General features: G+C 35.5%; 1 protein-coding gene across 1 annotated transcript; it reads right to left on the bottom strand.

Annotated features, from left to right (window-relative positions):
• Positions 1 to 2127: 2127 nt before the first annotated feature.
• Positions 2128 to 10831, bottom strand: ODAM (odontogenic, ameloblast associated). Its single transcript, XM_027600394.1, has 11 exons — positions 10768 to 10831; positions 10640 to 10681; positions 9804 to 9851; positions 9022 to 9255; positions 8103 to 8150; positions 6173 to 6277; positions 5238 to 5285; positions 4372 to 4443; positions 3787 to 3948; positions 3493 to 3551; positions 2128 to 2508 (listed from the first exon to the last, which is right to left on the bottom strand). Exons 1-10 carry the CDS (start codon positions 10816 to 10818, stop codon positions 3522 to 3524), a joined length of 840 nt encoding a protein of 279 aa, XP_027456195.1. The 5' UTR covers positions 10819 to 10831; the 3' UTR covers positions 2128 to 2508; positions 3493 to 3521.
• Positions 10832 to 16182: the final 5351 nt, after the last annotated feature.

The following is a 16182-nucleotide window of genomic DNA, read 5'->3' as shown; positions in this document are numbered from 1 at the left end:
AAAATATAAAAGACCTCAAGACTGTAAAAATGTTTCTCTTAATTGAGTAAAAGTGTGATGTCCCCTCCCCCAAAGAAACATTTAAAGCAAAACAAAACAAAACATTGTGGATTATAAAATCTACGCAGAGCTGATTTTAGAGAAATTATTCTATGTAGATTTTTTTTCTGTTCAAATCAGTACAAAATGAGTTGGTTGAGCTGCTTTTTTCTGCTTCATCTTTTTTTTATTGGCCTGGGATGGGGCAATTGGGATGTTAGGATTAAAACAAACAAAAGATAGTTTTTTGCTTGTATTCTGCTGATATTTCCATTAAGTGTACATTTTTGTCTTCCTAACTTTGCTAACAAAAATGGTAGAGTTTAAAGTTCTTTTATAAAGTACTTTGAAATGTAATATATTTCATTGATAGCAATTATAGTATTCAGGTTTTCAAACATAGTTGTTGCTCATGAATACCTTAACATGATTTAACATCTTCCTGAAACAGATTGGATCCTGAACAGTCAGAGATTAGAGAATTTATTTTTTAAGCTAAGTCGCTAAATTGGATCTGTTAAAGCTATCCAGAGTAATAAGGTCCTGGTAATATTGCCTAGAATAAATAATTTCAGCATACTTAGCTTAATATGAATGTTTTTATCAAAATATTTCTCAGAGTAACAATGTTTAACATTGCATTATTTTATGTAATACTTCTCCATTTTATGCTTTTACCTGTTACTGTTGTATTTATGTAATCCTCATATTTTTCACAGTATTTATTATTGTAACCCCTGATATTGCCAAACTTTTTTTTTTAAGATTTTATTTATTTATTTGACAGAGAGAGACACAGCGAGAGAGGGAACACAAGCAGGGGGAGTGGGAGAGGGAGAAGCAGGCTTCCCGCCGAGCAGGGAGCCCGACACAGGGCTCGAACCCAGGACCCTGGGATCATGACCTGAACCAAAGGCAGAAGCTTAATGACTGAGACACCCAGGTGCCCCTGATATTGCCAAACTCTTGACGTGATTTTAGTTTGATGCTTAGAGTTTTGCAGTTTTCCCTGAGTTCTGCTTCTCTTCACCGTCCCTTGAACAGAGTAGCTACGTTGTGCTCATCTCTCCTCTTTCGTCTCTGACCATCCTCTTTCTCCTCCTTGAAGAGAAGTTAGTGTGTGCCTGTTTTCTAAACACTCAGCATGAATTACCTCATGTGATTTTTTTCAGTGACCTTGTGAACTCTTGGAATTTGGGGACACAATGTTCTCAAGTGCTGAATAACTGCTTTCATCAGACATCTTGACCTATGAATCTCGATATCATGTCCAATAGTAAGAGGTCAGTCAGTTACCCAGAATTACAGTCATTCAATTCACCAACTTAGGGGAAAAGGAGAAAATATAAGATGAAAATAGAATATGTGATTATTGGGTTGCTCTTCCACAGGGTATGTAGCAGTTTTTGGAGTCATAATGTTACTAAATTCTGGAAAAGGTATGATTCTAGGAATTTTGATCAACTTTAAAGCCCAGAATACTAACCAAATTTGTTTGAAACCACTTAACACATTCATGTATTCACTCATTTATACATTCAGCTTTCTTTCTGTGTGCATGCACACACACACAACTCACATTTACATACAAATATATAAAGCATATTAAATGTCAGTTTTCCTGTTTTCTCAGAATTTCAGCTGTAGCTCCAAAGCTAAGAAAATAAGTACGAAGTTTCCATGGTAACAAGTGAAGGGGGGGGAATTGACATTTTTTGAGTACTTTGTATGGCCAGGTATCTTATATGTTACTTCATGTAGTCCCTTCAGACGTTCTAAAAGGTATTGTTATCTCTGTTTTACACCCGAGACTCAGGTTAAGTGACCTGCTGAAGGCTCAAAACCAGATATGATGAAATCCTAAATCTATGCCCTTTTCTGTACAGGATGCTGCCTCCTCAAACCAGCATACATCTTCCTAGGCATCTAACCTTTTCGGTGAGGACAGCCATCTCTCTGTGTAGCTGTGTCCTACTGGGAGCATGCACTTCTTGATGCCTGCCACCAAATGTTTTGATTCTGAGGGGAAGTGCATCAGAAGGAGTCTAGCTGAATGGGCCTGGGGGTAATAATGAGATGATATGTCAAAGGTACATACTTTAGTTCATTAGTCACAATCACCACACTCATAAATCCAATGACAGTGTATCTTTATTCTCATTTTCCAAAGCTATCCTTAATAAACAATAAATGCAATGATCTAGTTGATCCAGTGATATTAGCTTTATTCTCGTTGTTACTTTCTAGATTATGCAAGGTAGGATATTTGAAAAGAAACATAATTTTGTAAAGACAGGACTTATTATACAATTGTATTATTTTCTATGACTTATTTAAAGAGTATAATATTATTTATAAGTAAAAAGAAATTCAAGAGAAGAGTATTTTGTGTATTTCAAAGAACTGATATTAGCATTGAGGAAGCAAAGAGCCTAAAATGATATCCGGGGCACTGCCATAGCTTTTTCTCTGAAAAATAAGATAGGAGTGCATTTTAATACCATTAGACTGTTTTGTGGAACATTTCCTAGATATTTTCCAAAATGCCTAATAAAAACTAGAAAACTTTACTTCTGGCACTGTTGTCACATAGAAGGAAGGTCATACTACACTGAAATCCTTTAGTATTTCTCATTAAATAACCTGAATTGATTTGCATCGTACAAAATGTCATATTATAAAAGAGACTTTTCTAAAGAGGTGCTAAACTATTCACTCTGGTTATATTTTATAGACTTTTTTTTTTTTAACTGAAGAATGCTGAGGATTCATTTTCACAGATGTAGGAATCAGAAAAGACTCATAGGCAGCAGGGAGGAGATTTCAAAAAACCCTTGCCTTTTATTTTTCCCTTCAGGCCAAATTGTTTGCTTTTTAGTGTGTGTTTTTTACTTCTTGGTGCCATCCCAGCCTGCCCTTCTATCAAACACCCACGAGCCTCACAGCCAACCAATCCCATTAGGACAGGTAATTAATTAAGGTTATGTTTGATAGGAAGGTCATGGAATTTTAAATTTCCATGTGATTTTTGCATTTTTTAAAAATCACTTTAAGACTTTATTTCATTCCAGTCTAATACAGATGTATTGACATTGTTAAAACTTCTAGCTTGCAAAGTGAAGTGATTCTTTAGGAGAACTGACTCTATATTGTGTTTGTAAAATATCTTTTACATGGATCTAGTATATTTACTACTTGTGTTTTCAGAGTTTATACCAAATTTATGGCATAGGCAGACATGACTCTGAAAAATTTACTTTTATTTTTAAAAAGTTGTTGAAGTCCCACGATTACTATTATCTTTATAGAACTATATAAGCACTAACTTTTTTTGTTTGTTTGTTTGATTTTGGTAAGACCACTTCATGAGTTCCCCTGACAGTTTTTGTTTTTTTCTTTTTTAATTTAGGATGTATCATGGTACTTAATGCATGCCTTTTGGCAAATACCTACCAAAAACTCGGAATGATTAGGACAACATCTTATGGTTCCTTTAAGTAATCAATCTTGGCCTAGTGAGAAAAGGACGTTCATAAGAAGTGCTTATTAAATCAAAATTAAATTATATTCTAATTAATTGATTATTAGTAATCAATTATTGGCCTCCCTATTTAAGGTAAAGGCCATGTATTTTACTATATCATTAACTTATTATTTCTATGACTGAGTCTTACAAATTAAGCATTAACTTTATATTTTCCATTAGGTAACAATTTCTTACATAAAATAAATCTTTGATTACTCTACCTTCTTTTCCATCAACTCTGGGGTAATAGTTGGGTCGATAGCAGGAGCAAAAGAATTTGTAGTACTGGGTTTTTGTGAAGTTGAAGGAATGAAAATTCCTCCACTGGCATGTTTAAAGTTTATTACTTCTTTTTGTAGATATGGTATCACTCCTCCTGCTGACTATAGAGAATTAGAAAGAACACAAAGCAGTTACAGGTTCAAATACAAGGTCAAAATTGGGAAGAATATAAAGCAACAGGATTGATATGCAAGGTAAAGAATTTATTTAAGAAGTAAAGGACTTTATTAGTTTTTTAGATTATAATCTATCATAGAATGGCTATAAATATATGCCGGCAAATGTGGATGTCTCATAATACCTGATTTTAAATGAGTGTCCCTAGGAGTGTATCTGTTATAGAGAAGTAAATATTTGATGAACTGAGTAAATTGAATCTTGACTGGCAAAAGATTATAGGTGGAAGGAATAATAATTGTTGATGGAAAAATAATAGTTAAGTCCATTAAAATGAACACTAGTGCAGGAACCTGTCAGCTCCCAGTTGCTGACCTCTGGGAGCACAATGTGGTAAGGGATCTTACCATCACAGCAGTTTCAAGAGCTGTGCCTAGGAGGGGATCTAAGGCTAGTTGCTGCTGTCCTCCCGGCATAACCTGTAACATTGGAAAGTTGAAAAAAATGTCTAAATTTTTCATCTATAAAATATGTGGTTTTGCATCCAAGGCAGCTACACACTTCCCAAATTCTTCAATTTTAGTTTCTTAAAAACAAAGATAATCGTTTAGATTTGAGAAAGAGAAAAGCAGCTCCTGACCCAGGACACACAACTCTGCTTGTGTTGTCAGGAGCTTACCGGACATTTGCTGCTAGGCCCTGGTGTTCTGTTGAACATTAACAATCCTACAGAATACCGACATCAGACACGGTCAAGTCTGAACACGATGAAATAAGACGAAAAAACAGAACAAAACAAAACTGTGTAATCTTGTCTAAAGAAGATTACCATGCAAGCCACAAAAATTCCAGGCATCCTCATATCCTGGATAATCTGAATAACTCTTCCTTCTTTACCAAATCAGAGCCTTTGCCTCACTCTTCTTTGCCTTTATCTTCTAGGTAAGAATTGTTTAATTACCAGTCATAGAATTACCCATCACTTCTTGAGAACACCCAATTCAGAGTGGACCATTATTTCTTTAACTCTCCTCAAAATCACCTGACAGAAACCCAGACCCTTTGAACAGTCATCTTCCTATTAAGATACCCACAGTTCCCCATGTGGGTCTTCCCTCATTGCAATGAGTAGATAAATCTAATTTTGTTCAACTATGGGTGTGTTCCTAATGGTTTTTGGCTGAAGAGTGCTGATAGATTTAATACATTCTGAAGCAAGTCGTTTCAAAAGTTATGTGTTTTTTTTTTTCAATGAAATGTATGCATTACTTACAGGTTCTGCTTGTATTGGAATATATCCAAATTGAGTGTAGAATGGCATCTGTCAGATTTTTGGAAAATGGGTTAGATTTGCTGTGATGATTTTGTCATAATTTTGTAATAAATTATTACTTAAAATTATATATATATTTATATTGTATTAAATGCTTTTTTGAAAGTTCATATGATCTAGGTGGTAAAAATTATTGTTAAATTACCAAGCATCTTTTTAATACCATATGATTTCTAGGTTGAAATTCTTTTCTCTTTAAACTAACACAACTTAATTAGAATTACTACTACCAGTCACTTAAAGTATAATTTTCAGTTTTCTCTAATTTAGTTTTAGAGCAGTGATAAACTATTAAAATTTTTCCCCATTCTAACTAAAAGAAATCTAGTTATATATGGCCCACCTGAAATTACATTAGAATTCTAAAAATATACTGTAGGTACACAAAATCCACAAAACTCAATATTAATTATTAGTTATCTAATTGTATTTAGTGATCATAGGTGCCTTCCATCATGGAAGCTATTTTTTTTTCTTAATAATAACCACATGTAAACATGACAAGAAGGATGCTTGTAGCTTTTTAAAAGTCAGAAAAAAAGTTTTCCAAGATGATTCATCTTTTGGCCTCTGATTTTATTGAAGTTCACTCACTGACTTCATTCTTTTAAAACCCAGCCTTTGGGCATTTCCAAATTAGTGATATGTTAGGAGAATTCACTGTATCTTTTTTTTTAATTTTATTTTATTATGTTAGTTTTTGATGTAGTGTTCCATGATTCATTGTTTGGAACGCACTGTATCTTTTTGTGACCACCAGTTCAGGCTTTTGAGCTTTTGCAGTAAATATACTCAGATATTCTCTCCTCTGAAAACTGACAGTATCTCCTCTAGTCTCAGATGGAACTAGTCGGACTAAAATCAAACAGTAGTACCTGCTCCTCAAATTGCTGCTGTCCCATTTGTGGAGGTGACTGTGTGGCTGTTTGTTGAGATCGTTCCCAGGGTAGGAGCATGTAGACCGGATAGTACTGAAGCATCTATTTGTAAACAGAGAAGTATGTAAGAGCTTCCTTTACATCAGTAGAGGCCTTTTTAAAAAGGTCTGTGGTTTATATCTAGTAACTTTATGAACAAAATAATGTGTGAAGCAGCCCTTCTCAAACTTTAGAAATAACTCATATTGCACATGATACTGGACTTTGTTTCAAGGTTGCTTGACCAAACACGTGAAAGAAGTAGTGAAATAATAGGCTTTTAAGAAAGGGCACTGCGGACTTTTTATACAAACTGTATACTTTATATACAAACTTTATGTACAGTTTACTTTGCGAATACTTAAGAAGTCATGTCTGACTTACCGGACATTTTCCCTATATTTTTTAAGAATCATTATACTGCAGGAATGGTATTAGAAGTTCTATGATAATGAATGAATTCTCAAGAATGTGTTCCTTTAATAATTGCCATTTTTTAAAGATAATCCATAAGCCTTTTTAGAGTATTTGGAAAATCCAGAAATAGACAAGGAACAAATAAAATCACCTGCAACTTTACCACCCACATTATCATGTATTGGCTTCCATTTATGCCTGTGTGTGTCTATACATGCATATGTGTTTATAGAAAATGGGGATCCTAGTACCTAGAGTTTAGTATGTTTTGTGTCTTTGCATAATTAAATAAGAGACTATATTAAACATAAGGGTTAAAAAAACAACTATAGTTTGAGAAATACATTTTATGCAATGGTTCTTATTTCTGGTTAAGAATTAAAAATCACCTTTTGAGCATTTTAGTAGATAATCTTATTTGGGATCTACTCATCAGGTCTTGATTCATTAGGTGTGAGTAGGGTTCAGGCATTTGTAATTTTCCAAATTACCACCAGAGATTCTAATGCAAAGCTAGGGTGGAGAACCACTGGTTTAGTGGTTAAGGAAAGATGAAGAGTTATATCCCAACTCAGCTATTTACTTTCATTAAGGTTGGGAATTTAATCTCATTAAGACTTAGTTCCCTGATCCTTAAAATGAAGTAATCCCACTTACCATGTATCTACTCTCTAAAGGCTCTGGCGTAGAATGAGGTAATGTCTAGAACTTTTATTTTATAATGAGCGTGGGACAAAAATTACATAATTATGATCACATGAGAGCCAAGTGGTGTAACTTTTTATGAAATGGTCAGTACTCTGCTAGTGAATAATTTATCCATGTCCCTATTTCTTTGAACCTAGTCTATTAAAAGTTAATTAGGTGAAACTAATCTTGAGAGGGTTTTCCATATTACTCTAATGATAATACTAGTTGGCATTCATTTTTTTAAGGTTTAATGGAAATCACCACCATTTGATTGTAATAGGTAATTAAATTGAAAATATACAAGAACCTGGTAATAATTTGAGCAGAATGCCCTGACTGCCAAATAACGTGGCAAGTGTTTCTTATCTGTACATCATATCATATTTTATCTGTTTAATGATCTCCCTCTGAGACAAAATTTAGGGTTAGGCAAAGTCAGCCCATGGTATTTCTCTTGAGTTTCCAAATGCCAGTACAAACATCATGCAGAGGGACCAAGACCTACAGCTTATCGAGCTCTTTTATTCCCAATACAGTAATGCCCTGGAAACTCAGGGGTTCTGGGGACTCTCCTTAGCTGTCCTTTCTTCAGGTATTATTAAGTGAGCCTAACATTAACAAACTGATGCCAGCCCAGCAATAGTGGCACTAGACAATGATAATTCTATCAGTTTTCATAGCCCTGCTATAGGACTCAGCGCTACAAGTATAAAAGAAAGCATTAGATAGAGATTATGGTTAGCCATCTCTCTCTAGGAGTGATAGTATTCTACTCATTTACCTGAGCTTGCTCTTGAGGCATTTTGAAGGAGAACACATAGGGCATAACCTGCCAAAAAAGATATAAAAAAATTATACTTGACTTTTTTTTTTTTTAGAGAGCGAGAGATAGAGAGAGAGAGAGAGGAGAGAGTTAGTGCAGGCAGGGGGAGGGGCAGAGGAAGAGGAGGAGAGAGAATCTTAAGCTGGCTCCATGCCCAGCACAGAGCCCCACATGGGGCTGGATCTCACGACTCTGAGATCATGACCTGAGCTAAAATCAGGAGTTGGATGCTTAACCGGCTGAGCCACCCAGACACCCCAGTTATACTTGACTTTTTAACATAAAATTCCAGAGCTGTTTTTCCTAGACCTAGCCATATGCATTTTTTTTTAAAGATTTTATTTATTTATTTGAGAGAGAGAGAATAAGAGACAGAGAGCACGAGAGGGAAGAGGGTCAGAGGGAGAAACAGACTCCCTGCCGGGGAGGGAGCCCGATGTGGGACTCGATCCCGGAACTCCAGGATCATGACCTGAGCTGAAGGCAGTCGCTTAACCAACTGAGCCACCCAGGCACCCTAGCCATATGCATTTATAAATTGTATTAAAGACGTCTATGACAACAAAGGTCATGTATTATATGTATATCATTAATGCAAATTGTTTCTTCTTTGAAGATGAAATTTCCCTGATTATTTTTTCTTGGACATGTTTTTAACACTCTTGACTTGTGGCTATGATAGAAGAGCTGATTTAAATGGTATTTTTCATGTTAGAAATCAGAAAAGGAAGAATTTCCAGTGATGGTAGAGCAAATTATGAGAAAGAAGTCTTTCTCAGTAACTTCTGTCTTCTTTTAAAGCTGATTCTTACTCATTTTCACATTCAGCGTGTGTTCTCTCTCCTCAGAACAACAGGATGGGAGAGGCCCGACTTACATGATTAGGGCCCTGCTGGGTCTGCGGTGGTGGTTGAGGCTGTGAGGGGTCCAGCTGTCCCACCTGGGTTCCTTGGGCAAAACTGACCCATCCTGGGAAAGGTATCTGATTTGGGAACAGTCCAGCAAACCAGTCAAGAGCTGGTAAAGAGAACTGAGAGAGCCCCGGAATTTGAGCTTGCTGCTGCTGTTGCAGGATCCCAGAGAAAGGAGGGATCCATGAATTAAATGGGCCCTGGAAGGACACAAAAGGAAGAAAGGAAGCATTTCTTTCATTTTGAAAAGAATTTAAAATCAGTCCTAAGCAAGAAAAAGGCAAAATGTAGACAATTTCTGTAATTCCAATGCTGCATTATAAAAAAGGATGGTATCTTGGCACATTATGAGCTGTGCAAATATAATGAAGAATGCCAACTTCCCAATGGCCATAAAAAATATGGGGCAGAATAAGATGGATAAAGAGTATGGTTTCTGCAGTTGCCAGACTGGTTTTAAGTCCTTTCTTTTTTTAACAGTTGAGTATGACTTTGTGTAAGTAGTTAATTTATCTCATAGTTGTGAGAATTTGTGCCTGGCACTTACCAAGTTTTCAATAAATAAGTGTTAATCGGATTGCAATGTTTACTTTTGTCTTCAAACAAATGGTCATTAGAATATGTGGGACAAATTCATAACCTTAAAAATTGAGATTTCAGAAATGAAATCAGTAAACATTTTGTTCTCTACAAAATACTCTAAGAACTAAGCAGTCAAAAAATATTCTTAAAATAATTATTGAGGTACCTGAATCTGTAGTGGCCGAAGTTGAGGATTATTAAGACTCAGAAGTAACTAGAAAAGGAAAGATAATATGAAAACAAGGTGATTACACATGCTAAAACTATCAAGAACAAGATGTACTACAAATATAGAACAAGCCAGGGCTGACCAATCAGTTTCCTGCTAGGGGTGTTTTCTCACTAAGCTTGTACTAAATTACAGTGATTAGAGATTGGGATTTAATGACCTCTCCCCTGCTGGGTCTGAGATTGCGCAACTTCCCCCCATTCCAGTGGTTTAGTCAGTCATTTTTATGCTCTTAAACACCTGTATACACCCATATTGGGTGCTGTTAAAATAAAAAGATATATGAGATATTGTCTCTGCCTTTAAAGAATTTACAGTCACACAGGGGAGCAAAATAATATTCTAGAAAAAACCTGGTATACCAAATAAACATGAACATTGAAAATGCATTCAGATATAAGAGCTAGTAGATAGGAATGCAGGATAAACTAAGGCTTTTTTTAAAAAAGATTTATTTATTTATTTTAGAGAAAGAGTGAGAGAGCATGGTGGCCGGGGGGAGAGAGAGGGAGAGAGAATCTCAAGCCGACTTTCTGCTGATTGCGGAGCCCAAGGAGGGGCGCTGGATCTCAAGACCCTGAGATCTTGACCTGAGCCAAAATCAAGAGTAGGAGGCTTTATTGACTGAGCCACCCAGGTACCTTTACCCACTCCTTTTTAAGATTTGTTTTTTTGAGAAAGCATGAGCTAGAGAATGAAGGTTTTTATCTCTTCTGCCCTGGGTTTCCTTAAAAAAAAAAAATGGAGAGCTTGTTGTATGTGTTTAAACTAACCTCATTGCTGTTGCTTGCAGACATCAGGTGCTGTGGGATGAGCTAAAAAATAAAAACCAGAAATGGTCAAAGAAGGATTTGTTACAGGTTTCACAGGTTGATTTTACATGTACCATGAAATCACTTACTGGGGCTGACATTGTGGCTCCCAGTAGCCCAAGAAGAATTATGGTTCTCATTTTCAGATGAAATATCTAGAAAATAAGGTGTGAAATTGAGCTTTAAATAGACCCTCTATCATAAAAATCATAACAATAAGTGGTTGGTATTGTTCAATCAGAAGAGTAATTGGGTGAATTCTATAGTATTTACTTATATATTAGGATTTAAAATAAAAAAGGTAGATTTATAAATATTTATAGCAGAACTTATTCTTTTTCTCAGAGCAGCTGTTTACAAAAACCAGAATTGTTTGCTTGCCCTTTTAGCTTGACCAAATGATTCATTTGGTGGCATGAGATGTAGTTGAATGAGTTAATGAACAAGATGGCCTCATCACTTGGCGTTGTTCTGTACATCAGGGAATGGGTCCTTCTGATCATGGGTGGCCCATGACTGGGGTCAATGAACTAGGTCTTTATTATGAAAACAGTTTTAATGTCTATTTAACGTAGTAGTAAAAATACTACAATAAAGATCTGACAATTAGTTCAATAACAGATACAAGTCCATTTAAAAGTTTAATAACATAAAATATATTAAAACTGAGCAACTGAGTCAATATTTTTCTAATTTAAGGAAAGAGATTATAAAATGAAACTGTAATATTGATTTATAATGCAACCTGAGGAAGCATATTAGCTCTTGTCCTCCAGGTGTAAAAACTCCTGCCCTAATTCAAATTACTGATCTATATAAGCATTGAGAGGACCCTGGTAGTTTATCCTTCCGAGTTGACTGATTTGGGTTCTTAAAATTATGAAAGCAAAGATTTTGATATCTTACCTCAATCCTTTGCCTAAGAAGAGAAATCTAAACCCATGCAAGATCTGTGTTCTTTTTATCTTTCAGCTCTGCTGCTTGAAGCTTCTCTTAAATTTAAAAACCCATCTTTAGAAAAGAATGACCAATCATTTTTCAAAGGGACCAGTGACTCAGTGGGTTTCAGACAATGGCTTAGCTAATAACCCCTTTCCTAATCATCTAGGTGGTGTAGGGATTCCCACTCTTTTAGTAATGTCATTAAATTATCCTGTTTCCCTGTGATCATTCCTGGCTTCTGCTTTGGTTATGACTAAACCTTCTAGAATAATTTCATTCTGCTCCTTTTATCGTCCTCGATATGAATACAGTAGTAGAGTAACTTTTAAGCCTTTATTCAAGGACCGATAACTGATTATTTTTTATTTCAAGAGTGAAATACAGAATTTTTAGATGTAAGACATAGGTCTAAAAGATAAAAATTCAAAATCTAGTTCTGGGCAGTTAAGATTCTTTTGTTCATCAATCCTGGACTGAGTAAATGTGAACTACTTTCATTTAAGTTCAACCTAGAAAATATCATTATATGTCCATCTACCTGTGGAATGGAATCCTAAAAATAAATTGCTAAATTTCTATGTATCTGTGACAAATGTGTCTCCATGTGATCATGTTGCTTGGAATAACTAATTTTATAAGTATGAAGCATGATGGCCTACATTTTAAAAAAGAGTGGTGAATGTTTTGTTTTTAAAAGTCCCTTTTGCTAAATATGATTTTAGCATTCAAAATATAACTGTTATGATCTGCACTTCATTGTTACTTAAATTTTCTTCATAGCGTGTTTTACATTTGTCTTGTTTTTCTTTGCTATTATTATTGACCCCATTCTAGTAGATAGTCCAAGATCATAAGTGGTGCCATAATGTATTATAAGTTAATTTCCATTGGAAGAGTTCTTTGGCTAATTTAATCTTGAACAACTAATGGTAGTTATCATGCAGGAAAACAACATTATTGCTTTTCAGTGAATTTGTCTTTCCTAGTAGGATGAGACACTTCTTGAACTTGCATAGCTCATTAATACGAAAATGAATATACCATTTGTTATATAAACAAACAAACAAAAAAAGGCCACAAGGGAAAGATATAGTAAAGATAACAGGACCCCTTTCTTTACTAAATTCTAGTAGCCACTAGGATTTTATATCTGTTAGAAAGGAACTTTCCCAAGATTTATGAGAGTTTCTTTTTAAATTAGCCAAATAGACTGCCTCAGATGTGGATGCAGATTTAACTAGAGCTGGATGGTTAATGTAACCAATTTTTGCTTGGAAAATCCAGTAGATTGTTTGAATAGGTGAACTAGATAGATGGCTCTAAATTGCCTAATGGCATGTATTTCCAATTAATGACCTTGGTCTCTTCTGGATGTCAAATTAAATTTAATACACCATTAAGGTCTCAGTTTTGGAGATTTTCTGTTGCATTGTGTGGGGTCTTAGGCAGCTAATTCCACTACCAAGCTGGAAAATTGTCAGGGCCAAGCACTGAAGTTAGGAACTGTACTATAGAGCCAAAATATAGTCAGTGTAAAAATTATCTTGATGATAAGTAGTTTCACCTAGCTACATTCCTCAAATCTGAAGGTAATTGGAAGGAGATTTCTGTTATTGTTTTCTTTTTGTTTTCTTTTTATTATTTTTTTCATTACTTGTGTATTCTAAAAAAAGCGGTCGAAACTCTCCAGTTATACAACATATTGAAATGGAAAAGAGCAGGCTATGCTTTCCTGCCTGATAGCTCCCTATGTCATTGGCAGCAAAGTTATCTCTGGGTAAGAGGGGAAGTAACAAGGAGCTCTCATTTAATTCTTACTACTTCCTAGTGTAGATGTTGTCTGTGTCTCTTTATCCCATTCTGCTATGTTGACTTATTAATTTTTTGTTCAATGTCATTCACCCAGTAAGTGTTCCATTGGCTTTTGTGAAATAAATAGGTTTCTTTATTCAGAGGAGAAAAAGGTGATACACATCCAGAGCAATGTCAGTCTGTATGGATTACGGTGCAGAGACCTTAAACTGAGGAACCTTACCATGAGGAAATCCTGAATGAGATATTGTGACTGTGACATCATTACTTTGTTTTAGTTCGATTACCAGAACACCAGACCCCCCTTTATTCAAATAAAAGTACAAAAACACACATCAATGCCAAGTACATACGACTGTTGGTTTATGTACCATTAAAATTATCCTTAACTTTGCTGTTCCAATAAGACAGATGATGAAGCACAAATAACAATGGCTTATATATTAGTCCTTTCAAAATGTTATCTCTGCTTTTTTTCCCCCTTCAACTAACCTGAAAAATCAGTTAAGAAGCTTACAGAGAGCCATTGTGAAGTAGATTAATATTCTGCAGATCAAAAGAATAGAGTTTGAATTTTAGCACTGCTTATAATAAAAATAATTTTCTTATGTATGAGTTATAATTTTCCAGGAACATCCAATGACATGTCAAGATAGGTAGGATACTTATATCATTGCCACATTTCTATGAGAAAGCTGAGGTACAGAAGGCTCAACAACTTCATTCATTCATATATTCATACAACAAATACTGTATAACTTCTTTATCCATGTCCTTATTGGGTTTTGAGAACTTAGTATTAATAAAACAGATATGATTTCTGCTTCATGGAAATTGCTGTTTGTTTTTTTTCCCCACAGTTTGGTATCAGAATTGTGGCTAGTATGCAGGTCTTTTGATTATTAATCAAGTAGTCTTTCCAAAGCGCCAAGCTGCCTAACCAGAGAGAAGAGAGACATAGCACAATTCCAAAGATGATTAACAGATAAAAATAATAAGTGATAAAAGTGAGTATTTTCATATACTGCCAGAGTTGAATAATGAATCTCAGCTCGATCAAGGTAATAGGTGACTCTACCAATTACTTCATTATTAACTTATGCAATAAATATGGAAGCTAAGCAAGCTCTCAATCATATCTTTTCTATCACAGAGTGCTTACTTTTAACTTCTATGAGACTTTATTAAAATGCCCCCTTCTGTTTAATAGTGTACGTTACTGGGTATTAATCATACCTGTCCACTATGACAATACATTCTAGCTTAATGGCTCAGGCTTGATTATAGAAGTCTAACTTCATTATATTTGAGATTTGTAGGTACATGCTTGTGAATTATGACCAGAAAGTATAATTTCCAGGAGGAGCCTGGTTGGCTGAGTCCGTTAAGCTTCCGACTCTTGGTTTCGGCTCAGGTTGTGATCTCAGGGGTGTAAAATAGAGCCCTGAGTTGGGCTCCGCACTCAGGGTGGAATCGGCTTGAGGGTCTCTCTCTCCCTCTACCCCTCCTGCTCATGGTCTCTCTCTCTCAAATAAATAAATAAATCTTTAAAAATAAATAAATAAAGTATAATTCCCAGGAGTAACTTGTTCAGGAATAGAGATATTAAGAAAAATAAGGTAATATATACTTCCTCTTTTCACAAAAGGACCCACGAGTTTCAGAGTAATTGAGAGCCCAGACACAACTAAGGTTGGGCTATAAAACTGTGCCTGTGATTCTATACAGTGTGACCTGTAGAACATTCAGTGGGAGGCACATTCTCTCAAACACAACCCATCCTGGTTTGGGCATAATCAACACTCACCTTCTCTAAGAAGCCCTTCTTTTGTCCTCTGACCTAAAATAGTTTCTTTTTCTACTGAACCTCTATCGTATTGATTTGTGTCCTTCGCTCTTTGTAAATTTCAGACCACTACTTTCATGACCCCTGTATCTGTTTCTTCTTTTTGGGCCTGTAATCAGAGTTTGGCACTAACCTGGTTTCTGTACTATATAATCTCCCAGAAACAAACTCCATTTTAATAAAAATTTTGTAGTTCTAACAACTTGATTTAAGATTAGTGTCTTTCGATGATTTCTGGCTTTCTCCCCCTGACATCTAGCCAAGCCCATGCTGGGCATTCACATCTTGTGAATGTCTCAGTCAAGGGCAGTATTACCCCAGCCCGGTCTGATTTAATTCTCCCTCAGAATTCTGTTGATTGTCTTTTTTTTTTCTACGTTTTTACATTCAGAATTTATCTCCTTCACAAGATTTTGTGCTTTCTGATAGCAGTGGTATTTTATGGCTCCAAGAAGTTTGCTGTCTTGTCTTCCTTTTTTCTTCCCCTCCTCCTTTCTCCTTGACTTCTTCCATTTATTTACTCTTTTTCTTCTTTTGTCTCCTACTCCATTTATTTCCCTTTTTACAAAGTTCACAATGATCTGACTCTTACTTTGTTCTCTCACTTCACTGCTTCTCACTTCCATTCTTGTTCACCAAGCTCCAACCACACTAGTTTTCTTTCTGACTTTTGAACATGTTAAATTTATTCATGCCTTGAGGCTTTTGCATCTGTTATCTATGCCTGGAATGCTGTCTCTTTGATCACTGAGGAGCCAAAGCCTTCTTACCATTCAGTTTAGGAGTCACTCCATAGAAAGATGTTTCCAGACTACCCAATCTAGAGCAGTCACCTCTATCAGATCACCTTACCTAAATTCTCTGCAAAGCCTGTGTCTGCTTTGTTTACTATATTTGTTTCCTT

The sequence above is a fragment of the Zalophus californianus genome, chromosome 2 (assembly GCF_009762305.2).
Source record: "Zalophus californianus isolate mZalCal1 chromosome 2, mZalCal1.pri.v2, whole genome shotgun sequence".
Classification (NCBI taxonomy): domain Eukaryota; kingdom Metazoa; phylum Chordata; class Mammalia; order Carnivora; family Otariidae; genus Zalophus; species Zalophus californianus.
The sequence above is the reverse complement of the archived record's forward strand: the minus strand, read 5'-3'. Positions and strand labels throughout refer to the sequence as shown.